Here is a 14,728-nt window from a genome sequence, read left to right on the forward strand (position 1 = left end):
TGCAAACTCACCATTTTAGATTGTATTTTTCAATACATTTTCTCTTATAATTTTTAATGGCTGTAAAACATTCCACCCAACATGAGTAAGTATCTCCATTCATACAGATTTTGAGTTTTGAAAAGGTTTTCCTTAGGAGACCTTACATTTGTGCAGTGCTTGTCAGTTTATGAAACCCTTTCACACAATCTTTATTGCTTTCACAACACTCTATAAGATAAGCATTATCCTCATTTTGCAGCTGGGTATACAGACTCAAAGATTAATTAACTTGCTCAAGCTTCTAAACCTAGTAAGTGGAATGTCAGATTAAACCAGGGTCTTCTCGCTATGCATCTAATGCCCTTTCCAAGGCACCAAATAATTGGACCCAACAGTTTCCTGATGCAAAAACCTGCAATTTAAAATGTGGCAGATGGAAATTACATTTAAAGAGATCACTGGTCAGCTATATCCTAACTATATAGGAACCAGCTCCTGCCTCTTGGGGTATGGCAAAGAAAATACAAGTATTAGTTGACATCTTCTGTGAAAGAACTTACTGTTCTTCAGTAATGCTTCGTGACGCTGTCTGTATACGATCCAAGCCCATTTCTGCAATCCTCACATGAAGGGAGTTGGGACTGTCCCTGAATACTCTGACACTGTAATTAAAGTTCTTCAGCAACCACCACAGGCTGTAAGGCAGATAGGAAGGAGGCAGTGGAGACCTGAAAGCTCTTCTAAGATTGGTATCACAGGAAATTTGGGTAGTAGCTGAGTGAACAGGAGAGGGAAGCTTTTATGTACCAATAGAAAGGCCCATTATAAGGACACATGGCCTGATGAATAACACAGAGCGGTGCAGCACTTCAGGGAAGGACAGACAGTCCACCTGAGCAGTTAGAGGTTCTATACTGGAAAACAAGAGGAGTTGTGTTTCTATTTTATTCCATTTGCATGATACAGAGAGACAGGTTTTCTTATTCTCGGGTAGAAGTTTCTAACAACCAGAGCTCTCTGAGGAGAGAAAAACTTCTTGGCTGGGTGTGGTGACTCAAACTTGTAATCCCAGCACTTTGGGAGGCTGAGGCAAGTGGACTACTTGAGCCCATGAGTTTAAGACCAGCCTGGGCAACAAAGTGAGACCCCGTCTCTATAAAAACTTAGCTAGATGTGGTGGCGCATACCTGTGATCCCAGCTACATGGGAGGCTGAGGATTGCTTGAGCCCAGGAGGTCGAGGCTGCATTGAGCCATGTACACATCACTGCACTTAAGCCTGAGTGACAAAGCAAGACCCTGTTTCCAAAAAATAAGGGTAGGCACAGTGGCTCATGCCTGTAATCCCTGCCCTTTCAGAGGCCAAAGTGGGAGGATTGCTTGAGCCCAGGAGTTCAAGACCAGCCTGGGCAACATGGCAAAACCCTGTCTCTACAAAAAATACAAAAATTAGCTGGGTGTGGTGGCTTGTGCCTGTGGTCCCAGCTACGTGGGAGGCTGAGGCAGAAGGATTACTTGAGCCTGGGGGGCTGAGGCTGCAGTGAGCTGTGATCATGCCACTGCACTCTAGCCTGGGTGAGAGAGTAAGACCCTGTCTCTAAATAAATAAATAAAAGATCTCTATTAAGATAGTGAGTTCCTATTCAGTGAAGCTACAACAGGCAAATTACTAGGAATCAGGAGAAATACAGAGGGGAGTAGTTCATATATCATAGACAGGGGAAAGATTAATCTTCTGAGATTTTTCAAAGCAAGGTTCCTAGGAAAATGGCAAACCAGCAATTCTTGTTGAGCTAGTGTGTAGAGAAAGTTATGAATCAAAAAATCACAGTTGTAGACGGCTCAGGTTCGGCAAAATACAGTTCCAGCTGTGTACATGGGCACTTGTTGCAGGAAAAAAACTTGTTACACAGGCCCACCAAGTATCTATTTTCAGATTATTACCTTGAAAAATCATAGGTCTGTGACTTCGAGGAAGATATTAATAATTCCTATCAAAGTTTCTTTCATCTATCTTTCTATCCACAATTCAAAGATGATCCTAAAAGGCGGTAAATGTGAGTATAAACTGAAAAAAATTGAGGCACAATGAGCTTAAGTACATTGCTGGGTCTAGGATCCTTTATCCCATTTTTAGTGTTTCTCTTTACTCGAATGTATTTGAGATCAAACATCATGTTCCTTCACATTCTCCTGTCCGTTCACCCTGGTTTGAACAAGGTCAAGGTGTGTATTTTGCGACACATTCAGTAAATTCTGGGGCTTAAGATGCAAGATTCTTTGGTTATTAGGTTTTATGTTTTTTGGTTTCTCTGGAAGCTGAGGGCAGTGAATTTTATTTGTAGTCTCTCTCTCAGTATTAGGAACTTTCAATTTTTTTTTTTTTTGAGACAGAGTCTCGCTCTGTTGCCTGGGCTGGAGTGCAGTGGTGTGATCTCAGCTCACTGCAAGCTCCGTCTCCCGGTTCATGCCATTCTCCTGCCTCAGCCTCCTGAGTAGCTGGGACTACAGGCGCCCGCCACCACGCCTGGCTAATTTTTTTTTTGTATTTTTTGTAGAGATGGGGTTTCACCGTGTTAGCCATGATGGTCTCAATCTCCTCACCTTGTGATCTGCCTGCCTCAGCCTCCCAAAAGGAACTTCGAATTTTTATAACAAATAAACCAAATAAATTTCATACCCAGTAAGATACAAAGGAACAAAGTCCACAATGTATTGTCTTGATAACTAAGAAAATAAGATACATGAAACATATTTATGAACTGTAAAGCAATGCCTAAATAATAGTCATGTTATTAGTAACAATTACGAACAGTAAAGGTATAGCAGAGAATTTTTGAAAAGTCATGAGCTACGTTAATTCAATGACCAGCTGCCTGACTGACAGTTTAAAAAGCACCTAAACTCCTGGTGTCTTCTTTATAAAGGTCCCCCAGAAACTATCCAGTGTGCTGATAATGGCTAGAAATTCGCTGGACTCCATTTACGGTAATGCTGGGTCCAAACTGCACAACAGCTAACTGGAGCCTTAGTTGATCACAGCCCAATCTAGGGCTCCTGGCAACAGGAGAATGTCCAAGTTCAGGGAGAGATGCTGATCATGACCTAAAATGATGCTTTCTTACAAAAGCCCTACTAAATCATTTCAATACAGTGATGAAGGTTGCTTTGGGCCCTTTTCTTTTTTTTTTTTTTTTTTTTTGAGATGGAGTCTCACTCTGCTGGCCTGGCTGGAGTGCAATGGCGCAATCTCGGCTCACTGAAACCTCCGCCTCCCAAGTTCCAGCAATTCTCCTGCCTCAGCCTCCCAAGCAGCTGGGATTACAGGAGCCTACCACCACACCTGGCTAATTTTTGTATTTTTAGTAGAGATGGGTTTCATCGTGTTAGGCTGGTCTCGAACTCCTGACCTCAGGTGATCCGCCTGTCTTGGCCTCCCAAAGTGCTGGGGTTACAGGCGTGAGCCACCGTGCCCGGCCCGCTTTCTGCCCTTTTCTTAATGCTTTTACTATCTTTTAATACTGAAGATTAACTGGGAAGAAATTATAATCAGATGTTACTCTCACCTGTTTTTCTAATTATACATACTTTAGATTGCAGACTGAATACAAATATTGATAAGAAGCCAAAACACCCCACACATTACTTATCAATCAACCCAGGCCAATCTTTCAACTGTACATTTTTTGTGTTCTTGCCTCACCACTTACTAAAATAAACAGAAGAATAAATAGCAATCCAATCCAAATAAGCATCTCTCATCTATAATTATCTGAGGCAAGGGATTTAAAGATGGGTAGAGTTAATCCACCTCACCAAGTGCATCTTCAATGCCTGTTCAGTCATGCTTCAATGTCTACATTCAATTTATAGAGAATATGAATATATAACATTGTAGAGGGAGGCTTCTGGCAGATCCAGTCTGACAAGAACGAAAGGTCAAACAGTTCTTTTGCTATTCTGTGACAGTTAAGGAGTCTCTGGGTTGGAGAGTTATGTCTAGATCTGGAATGGATCACTCACACAATTAAGTTCTTGTCAGACCTAAAAACATGACAGCACAACTTTCCTCAGGCAAAAGGACAGCCAGATGGAAAGCAACTATTTTTCTCAACCTATCTCAAAATTTGAAATAAGAATGAGAATAGCGGAAAAAACCTTTCTAAGTTTTAGAATATACTTCTACTTGGGTTGCTGGGGTTCTTATTTTTGGGTGGCATTTGGAAATCTTAGGAAAACATAATCTGATTTCTTTCCTCATTGGAAACGGGTTACTCAAGTGAAAAACTAACCCTCTTAGCACCTTTTAACTCAGAAACTAAGCACTAAAAGCTATTACAGTGTAGACAGTACTCAACTATTGAATCCATACTTTTATTCATTATACACTGACTTATACAACACTGTTTGCAATGTAGAATTTAGATATTCATATCTCAGCTGATGAGTAAACAGTTTGAGTTTTTTCCTGCTGATGCTGCCTGCAAGCAACAGTTCAGTTTTGGCATTTTCATCATCTTTGTCTGACATGGATTTTTGTTTTTGTTCAATTATTGGCAAAATAGAACTATTGCGCCAAAGACAAATTATTAGGCTTGCTATAGGTGGCAAGTATTTGGCTTCAACCAGATATTCATTGTGTGATCAATTACCAAGGAAAAGAATGTATAAAGTTTTGGAAATACATTGGTGAAAACGCTATCAAAAAGGTAAGATGCCTTGAGAAGGACCTTTCCTCCTTCCACATATACAGTATATGAACACATTTAAGACTACTGTTCAACTTTCAGCGATGCAACTTCGTTATACATTTTGGAGACTTAATATGTACTAAAATAGAGGACTACATATTGCCTAAAGGTTAGACTCTAAATCAATTATTAGTGACTAAGTTCAGCACAGGTTCACAGAAGATTAAGAGATAGAGCTTACCTACTTCAAAATGTGATAGTACTATAGATGAAAAAACTGGAGGCCACAAAGATTATTTTACTTGCCTAATGCTCTACAACTAAATTTACGGTAATGTTGGGTACAGAACCTGGGGTTTCTCTAACTCAGCAATCTTCCCATCACTATAATTTTGTTAACCTCTGTCATGTTAACATTACAATTCTATCAGGTCCCTCAAAAATCATGGGAGGTGTAATTCCTGATAGGCTTGGAAATTATAGTGCCTCCAGGTTCTGGGTCTGTAAATGTCCCTTATTCCACAAAATTAACATGGCATCTAGTAAGACCTGAATGCCAAATCAATACAGGCTGATGCTGCAAATATTTTTAAAACGTTTTCTGCATTTTATCTTCTAGGTCTAGGGTTAAATGTCACTTTTTCAGACATGCCTTTTCTACCAAGCTTATCTATGCTTTCCTGTTCTTCATATAACTTTACAGCAAATACTATATTTTGAAATAACACAGTTACTTAATTATTATATATCTTTTCAAATATATTATTAATTCCATGAAGGCAGGGTCATTTCTGTTTGGTTCACAACTGTTTATATAGCACCTACCACACAGTCTCGGCATATAAAAGAAGCTCAGATATTTGTTGAATAAACAAATGAATTTCTCTCTCTAATTATGGTTGAGGCAAACCTTATGAAGCCCTAATTATCCCTTTTAGCCTGTCCTAAACTTGATATCTAAGCCCGAGGGATTAAAGTTCCAGGGAAGTAGATTTTCCTGAGATTTTAGCTCAGCAAATCTACCAATTAGATTCAGAAATGGAATGAGCAATTTTGTAGGACACTGATTTCTTTGTCAAAAAGAGGCTGGAAAACCAAGTGCCCAGGTAAACAGAATTTCTCTGCATTAGGCAGAAGGTCAACTTTGACAAACTCTCAGGTGTCTTCCAACTCTTAAGGCTCTGGAATTTCTTTCTTTTCAGCTGTGTGATTTTGAATTAGGTTAAAATAAAGTATACATACAAATTTCATTAGGAAATAATCTAGGAGAACCCATCTAATGAGACTTAGAAAACTGATTATTCAGGCATGCAAGCCCATTTACAATTACTTGATACATGCGTATTCTACTGAGAATACAGTTTGCTATAGGTCCTTATACATGTAACTCAATGAAGACATAAAGACTAAAACAAGAGTTTTTAAAAAGTTTATGTAGCATTTCAGTTTTAAACATATGCATGTGTGTGTGTGCACACACATGCACGTGCACACACACACGTAATTATTTTATCAACTCTGAAGAAAATGATGTTGAGCTCCTACACAGTAAGCAGCTTGTCCAAAGTGCTAGAATTGTCAGGTTCCAAACTCCCCAATCAATGCTCTTCTCACTCTCAGAGACCACAGTACTTTTTTTTTTTTTTTTTCTTTGGGGATAGAGTCCTCCTCTGTCCCCCAGGCTGGAGGGCAGTGGCGCATTCTTTGCTCACCGTAACCTCGGCTCGCGGGTTCAAGTGATTCTCCTGCCTCAGCCTCCCAAGTAGCTGGGATTACAGGCGCCTGCCACCACACCTGGCTAATTTTTGTATTTTTAGTAGAGATGGGGTTTCACCATGTTGTCCAGACTGGTCTGGAACTACTGACCTCAAGTGATCCGCCTGCCTCACCCTCCCAAAGTGCTGGGATTACAGGCGTGAGCCACCATGCCCAGCTGACCACACTACTTTTTAACTCTAGAATTACCCATCCTTTAGACTCAGCCAAATTCCCATCCTCATCTTGGATTGAAAATACCTTTCTTCCAAATTTTACTGGGAAAGGACCAAATGAAATTAAAAAATATATAACTTTTTTTCCATAGGCGTCAATTAAAAAAATCTATTTTATTAGACAAATTATAAACATCAAATATAAACGAATTATAACACAACAGTGATTAAAGAGTTGAAATACTTAATGTAATATCTCAACAGCTTTGAAAACTGAAAAGCAACAGTTATTAAACATGATTTTTTCATCCAGTTCAATGAAAGGAGATTTCAATTCAGAATAGCTACTTCGTTAAATCAATTAAGACCTTAAGGAATATTTTTTTCTGCAATGTTTAATGAAGTACTGAAAATGAGATAAGGATTTATCACAAAGTATATGCAAGGGAGAAAAGATCCAACATTATTTTATTTTGAGCTACTAGATGGTTCTCAAAAATTACACGGAGTGATTTAATGATTATAGACAATGTAAAATACATTATCTCATTCTGTTTTAGAGTTTAAAAGAAACTTTGAGACTATCTAATTCAATTTCTTCATTTCTTAATTGAGGTAATGGATTTGAGAGTCCCCTTGCTATAAGCACCTCTTCTTGGGGGAGCTCATCCTTACATGAAATACCCTCAACTTTCTAAGAAAATCACAACCACTTATATTTTTTCTATGATATCTTATGGCACAACAATTACATATTGAAATCTGCATTTCTAATATCCAAACATGCATTCTGCTGTATGCACAATCATGTGCAGTGTCTCGGCCATGGGGGGTGTTTTTCCTTAACCAATCTTCCAGCTATAAAACGCATGAATGAGGAAACCTTGGGAAAGGGATAACATCTTTGATATTGTCAACACCCAAGATGCACTGCAGGTAGCGTTCAAATCCCATCCCAAAACCTCCATGTGGCACAGATCCAAATCGACGAAGGTCCAGATACCTGTTTTTCAAAAACAGAAAATCATCATCTATATATATTGTATAAGACCAGATGTTGATTAGAATTTTATGTTTCAAACGTATTTTGCAATCATTTGTTATTGTCTACCTCACTGTGATAGACCAGTCTTTCCCCTTCACAGACAGACAACGGAAAGGAAGAAGCTGAATAATCTATCCAAGGTCACCCAGAGAAACAGCAGTGGATCCTGTCATACAGTCATGGGCTTTGGTCCCTTTTCCTTTTTAAGCTATTATATTTATGCGTTTATGACAGAAAACTTGCCTCAGGAGGCTACAGAAAATTTTCTATAGATTTACTAATTTTCTTGAAAATATATGCCTCTTTTATTTCTTGGTAGGTTAATCACAATGTTTTCTTTTCCTTCCCAAAATCATATTGTTCAATACACAGAGGAGAGTGCAGAGTTTTGCCTGTTACATTATGAAAAGATATCCTACAGATTAGACTATAAGCTACAACAGGGCAGGAACTGTGCTTCATTCAACTTTTTATCACCAGGGAATGCTCTAGAGTAGGTGTTAATTACATGAAGTTTTGTTTGAAGGCACAAAAATATATGCTTGAATGCTGGAGTGAGGAGAAACCTTTAATTCTCTGCCTTAGGCCTAGTGAAGATGCCCAGAGTCATTTAGCTGACATGCTAGACAGCCTCTGAAACCCATCCACGCACATTCTTTTCCCACTAAAGACCACATGGCAAGATAATGGCACAGCCATGACCGAAACTCAGATTCTAACACACCAGCATTGGAAAAAGTTTTAGGAAGAAAAGAGGAAAAGGACAACTATAAATATTTTATTATGTCATTTGGTGGGGAAATTCTTGAGTTATATAATATTGATTAAAACAAGTTTATCGGCCGGGTGAGGTGGCTCATGCTGGTAATTCCAGCACTTTGGGAGGCCGATGCAGGCGGATCACAAGCTCAGGAGTTCAAGCCCAGCAGGGCCAACGTGGTGATACCCTGTCTCTACTAAAAACACGAAAATTAGCCAGGCGTAGTGGCGTCCGTCTGTAATCCCAGCTACTCAGGAGGCTGAGGCAGGAGAATCGCTTGAACCTGGGAAGTGGACGTTGCAGTGAGCAGAGATGGAGCCACTGCACTCCAGCCTGGGTGACAGAGTGAAACTCTGTCTCAAAAAAAAAAAACAAAAACACACAAAAACCAAACAAGTTTATATTTTCTTGAACGATTTGTAAAATCAGTTCTATAATAAGACGTAAGCAATATAACTTGTAGCCACTTGGTTTCCCAATCATAAAGACTGTCCATCAACCTATTTCCCCACCATTAATAATAATGGCGACATATACTGGTATTGTAAGGAGTTAAGTCTAAGTACTTATCTTTTTAACAGAAAAGATTAATTCCAACCAGATGAGTTGTAATCAGGTAAGAGATCAACATTACAGGGATATCTAGTATAAAACTTCAGATTAGTAAAAACTATAAGAAATAATGGGAGGCACATTCAGCTATTCAGTCTTGAATAACTGAAATGTTCAGTTGCTAAATTAACTTTAAAGTTTACAAGGCATGGGGACAGAGTACACTTTGACTCAGTGATGAAATGAACAGCACACCAAACTACCTGTCACAAATGCCTGCAGGACCTGACCTGGCTGCTACAAAGTTCACCAATAGTTTTAGATGGGTCTAAATTTCTCATACGTTGATATTGAAACACTGGCATGAATATCTGCAAACTGTCAGCAGAGGGGTTCAGTCTGTAGCATTTTTCTTGCCTTTGCTTTGATAGATGAAATAATCCATTTCTAAGAAAAAAGTTTTCTAACGTATATGTATTTGTTTGATTGTTGTTAAATTGGTTCCAGGGTAGCAAGATTATGGAAGAGATGCTAAGAAATTTGTGGATCTAGTTACAGATTTAATTTGCATATGGCATACAGAAATAGGAAGTGAGTAAATTCTTAGCCATCTGTGGTGGCTTCTCACCGTATGTTGGAACACTAGCAGACATCACAGATATGAAGATGTCTAAGGTCTCTTTTACCTTTAATATACTAATATAGAAGGAAGCAAATTCAAGGAGATCTTAAGGATTTGAAAACTTTTGTTGGGAAAAGAATGGTACTAAAATGATTAATAAAGACTTCCAAGGCCTAAACTTATTTAACCAATTTTTTTTTTTTTTTTTGGAATGGGGTCTCACTGTATTGCCCAGGCTGGGGTGCGGTTTGTATTTAGTTTTTTTTTTTTTTTTTTTTTTTTTGAGATGGACGTTTGCTCTTGCTGCCCAGGCTGGAATGCAATGGCGCAATCTTGGCTCACTGAAACCTCCACCTCCCAGGTTCAAGCAATTCTCCTGCCTCAGCCTCCCAAGTAGCTGGGAATACAGGCACCTGTCACCACGCCCGGCTAATTTTTGTATTTTTAGTAGAGATGGGGTTTTACCATGTTAGTCAGGCTGGTCTCGAACTCCTGACCTCAAGTGATCCACCTGCCTTGGCCTCTCAAAGTGCTGCGATTACAGCCGTGAGCCACCGCACCCACGGTGGCTTTAGCTTTTTTTAAGGCTAGTGGTTTAGCTTTTTTAAAGGCTAGTTTTTACAAACTATAAAATACGTAAGCTTGCTCAATCATCAGGCTTATCTACCTAATAGCAAGACTCAGAACAAAGAAAAGAAAGGGGGTAGGAAACTAGCATTTACTAAGCTTCCACTCTATGTAGATACTTAACCTGTATTGTTTCATTTCATCTACACAATAACTCTGTGAAGGAGATGATATCATTCCATTTTATAGCCAAAAAACCAAGACTCTGAGAGATTAAGTATGCCTAAGGTCATTACTGGTTAATATAAGGCATTCAAAGGCCATCACCTGAAGCCAATTTTAGATTTTTTTGCATCTCTGAAACCTATCTCCTTCCATACCAAAAGGCAAGGGTGTAGGTAACTTGCCCCTTCCTCTTCCTGAGCACAGCAAAAGGATTAATAATATTGTTGATATTATTATACCAAGATCCTGAAGGAGTGCTAATATAGAAATATAAATAAAAAATTTATATATATTGAAAAGTACTTCAAGAAAAAGTCTGCATAAGGAAAACCAAAACGACTTTGAGGCAGTGAATGTTTAAGTACAGACACGTGGTCCTCCCTAAGCAGCTTGGATTTCTACAGTTAGTGGAGGCATTAGGGATCACTTAGCTCAAGCCCCTAATTTCACACATAAAGAAATTGCAGTATAATGCTTAAGAGCAAAGGATTTTTAAAAATTAATTAATTTATTTATTTTTTGAGACAGAGTCACGCTCTGTCACCAGGCTGGAGCACAGTGGCATGATCTTGGCTCATTGTAACCTCTGCCTCCCAGGTTCAAGCAATTCTCCCACCTCAGCCTCCGGAATAGCTGGGATTACAGACGCCCGCCACCATGCCCAGCTAGTATTTGTATTTTTAGTAGAGACGGGGTTTCACCATGTTGGCCAGGCTCGTCTGGAACTCCTGACCTCAAGTGATCCACGTGGCCTTCCAAAGTGCTGGGATTACAGGCGTGAGCCACCGTGCCCGGCCGAGCCAAGGATTTTGATTCAGAGAGATCAAGTCCCATCTCTATCCCTCAAACTGTGTGATCTTGGCTAAGTTAGTTAACATCTCTGGGCCTCAGGCCTAGCGGGTAATAAGGGGCTTAATAATAGTACCTAATTCACAGGGTGATAGGATGATTACATGACATAATATACATTTTTTTTTTTTTTGAGACGAAGTCTCGCTCTTGTCCCCCAGGCTGGAGTGCAATGATGTGATCTCAGCTCACTGCAACCTCTGCCTCCCAAGTTCAAGCGATTCTCCTGCCTCAGCCTCCCAAGTAGGTGGGATTACAGGTGCCTGCCACCACACCTGGCTAATTTTTGTATTTTTAGTAGAGACGGGGTTTCACCTTGTTGGTCAGGCTGGTCTCGAACTCCTGACCTCAGGTGATCCACTTGCCTTGGTCTCCCAAAGTGCTGGGATTACAGGCGTGAGCCACCGCGCCCAGCCAATATACATAAAATTTTTAACATAATTATCTGACACGCAATAAGCAGTAAGTAAATGAGAGCTATTATTACTGTTTTTCAAGAACCCAAAGGAAGTAAGTGATCTTCTGAGCCCCCAATCCCTTCCCTGACCTAAGAACAGTTAAGTTCACTGTTTTTAACACTCTTTCATGGGGTCTTGGGGATACAAGTAAAAATGCTTCTAGGCAACAGTCAGACAAGCAGCTAGAGTAAGAATTATTAGGGGCCACATTCTTACCATTGGTAGACTTCTGTAAGTCCTGATCTGTTAAAGGAAGATAAGATAAATATTAACCACTAGACATTTATTCTGGGTGTGTGCAAAGAACTCTTTATAAAGAAGGAGACGACAAAGCCTCTGCTCTCAAGTAATACTCAATATAGTTGAGAAGCTGAAACTGTACAGTAAGTTAACCAATAGCACAAGGTGTTATCAAATAAATGGTTTAGACAATAAATGTTATAGAAAGAAAATATGATCCAGAGTCCAAAGGAAGGGATTCACCTGAGATGAGTTTATTATCCTGTGACATAAGAAAAGCACTATTATTAGGCAGGGTGCAGTGGCAGCTCCTGCCTGTAATCCCAGCACTTTGGGAGGCCAAGGTGGGTGGATCACTTGAGATCAGGAGTTCCGGACGAGCCTGGCCAACATGGTGAAACCCCATCTCTACTAAAAATAAAAAATTAGCTGGGTGTGGTGGTGTGTGCCTGTAGTCCCAGCTACTCGGGAAGCTGAGGTAGAAGGATTGCTTGAACCTAGGAGGCAGAAGTTGCAGTGAACCAAGATCATGCCACTGCACGCCAGTCTGGACAACAGAGTGAGACTCCATCTCAAAAAAAAAAAAAGCACTATTATTACTAGTTAAGGTTGTTGGGAGGCACACACAGACAAGGGACACAGAGATAAAACCTTCGTTCTTCAACATTAAAACAATAATATAGATTCTGAGGCTGCCTTCATAATATGGTTGCACACTGATTCTTGTTTGAGAACTATTAATAAAATTTTAAATTCTTAGTGCTAATTGAAATTCAACTCAGCCCTTTAAAAAATGTGTTTCAGACTATAGTGCATCTAATGTGACCAGGAATATGAAAAATTCAAATATACAAAAATGCAGAAAACATGAAGAGCAGCCACAGACAGATCCCTGAAATAGGGAATCATATATATCCACTTCATTATGAAAGACAGATGTGGCTATTATCAGGTATTAGGTAAACATTTAATGTTATGAGGAAAGGTTTCCTGGAGGAAGGAAGCAAGCAAAGAAAACAGACCAATTAATCTTTCAACAGATGAGGTTTCTTGCCATGTGTGATTTTTATTGTGCTTTTTAAAAAACATAGAGAATACTCAGATTTTTTCCAACTACGGTCTGACCTTCAATTCCACAACTTTCTTTAACACCGTAATAGTAGTAAGGAGTTCGTCATCTAACGAATACAGTCTTCCTCAAACCTATTTATCCATCCCCTTTCTTTTGGATCCTAACCCAGTAGAGCAGTTCAGATGAGTGGGATAACAAAACTAAGTTACCCAAGAGATTTACATATAGGTTGGGACTTTGAAAAAGCATCAACTTTCAAAGCATTTTCCCCATTAGGAAAAGAAGGCCTCACAAATGGCTAACAGAATATTTTCAAACAATTATGGCTTTTCCAGATTACTATGAAACCCAGTACTATCTGGAGAGAATGAAGCATACAGACATGGTAAAGTCTTTTTTTTTTTTTTTTTAAGTCTGGCAGTACTTTTACTAAAGTAGAAATCACAGAAAACAGGTATGGTTAGTTTAGGAAGTCATTATGGCATATAAATGTATATTTAGGAGTGGCAGTTCAATTAGAAACACGATTCCTTACTTCCCATCTCCAAAACATTCTCTCTGTGTTTACAGATTTGTTTCCCATTTCTCAAACAGCAACTTAAAGTTATTCAAACAGCTAAATCAAGACCCTTACATAGAAGAGAATCTGAGGAAGTGAAATGTGCTTATTCTAAATGCTATCTGACTAGTTTTCTTTCCCCAACTTCATCCTTTCCCCGGCTCAGAGTCTGTCTTTATGTCCCTATAGAAGTCTGCCAATCATAATTGAGAGTAAATAAAGAATACACATAAGATAAAAATGTAGGACAAGCTGGCCGGGTGCAGTGGCTCACGCCTGTAATCCCAGCACTCTGGGAGGCCGAGGCGGGCGGATCACGAGGTCAGGAGATCAAGACCATCCTGGCTAACACGGTGAAACCGTCACTACTAAAAAATACAAAAAATTAGCTGGGCGTGGTGGCGGGCGCCTGTAGTCCCAGCTACTCGGGAGGCTGAGGCAGGAGAATGGCGTGAACCTGGGAGTCGGAGCTTGCAGTGAGCCAAGATCACGCCACTGCACTCCAGCCTGGGCGACTGAGTGAGACTCCGTCTCAAAAAAAAAAAAAAAAAAAAAGTAGGACAAGCTTTAAGGGGGAGCTCTCTCTTCTCAACTTTTTAAAAAGCTACTTTTCATAGGGAAAGGTATGTAAAAATGGGCAAATATCACTGTGGGTTTTTCATGTAAGAGCTCCATTCCTGAAGAAAGGGAAGCTCAGAGATAAACTAACAACTTGCTCAAGGACATAAGAGAATCTGAGATCCAGTTCTGTCAGGGGCCTAGGCCCAGGGTCTTCACTCTGTTACTATGCAATGACCACCTTTGAGCGCCTTATGCTCAATTTCCCAATTGTGTTTCTTTTAGGTCTGACCAGTACCTGGCTAAGCGCTCTTCTAAGAAATGGTATCGTTCTTCTCTGAGGCCTCCTCCAAAGAGTTCCCCAACTCCAGGAACCAGAAGATCAACAGCAGCAACCTAAGGAAAAAAAAAAATTATTAGCATTATAATTTCAGGTGATTCCAACAGTCAGTTTCTGAAGTAAGTAAACCTTTCACGTTTTGGCAATGGCTAATTACCTACCTACCAGAATCTTACTGACTACATACAAATTACAAGTGGACAATTTCCTCTCTCTTGCACCATTTGTGTGGTATACTGAACACAAATGTATTTTCTTCATAAATGTGATAGAAATGT

General features: G+C 39.6%; 1 protein-coding gene across 2 annotated transcripts in view; it reads right to left on the reverse strand.

Annotated features, from left to right (window-relative positions):
• Positions 1-6,758: 6,758 nt before the first annotated feature.
• NARS2 (asparaginyl-tRNA synthetase 2, mitochondrial) overlaps positions 6,759-14,728 on the reverse strand; it is a 156,438-nt gene continuing 148,468 nt past the window's right edge. Inside the window, exons 12-14 of one of the 2 annotated variants that reach the window (XM_032167029.1) lie at positions 14,409-14,506; positions 11,898-11,924; positions 6,759-7,606 (exon numbers count right to left, since the gene is read on the reverse strand). In XM_032167029.1, coding sequence (XP_032022920.1) covers positions 7,462-7,606; positions 11,898-11,924; positions 14,409-14,506 — 270 coding nt within the window. In that variant the 3' untranslated portion in view covers positions 6,759-7,461. The remainder of the gene's footprint in view (positions 7,607-11,897; positions 11,925-14,408; positions 14,507-14,728) is intronic. The other variant, XM_032167030.2, reaches the window with a different exon arrangement.

The sequence above is a fragment of the Hylobates moloch genome, unplaced genomic scaffold (assembly GCF_009828535.3).
Source record: "Hylobates moloch isolate HMO894 unplaced genomic scaffold, HMol_V3 SCAFFOLD_11, whole genome shotgun sequence".
Taxonomy (NCBI): Eukaryota; Metazoa; Chordata; class Mammalia; order Primates; family Hylobatidae; genus Hylobates; species Hylobates moloch.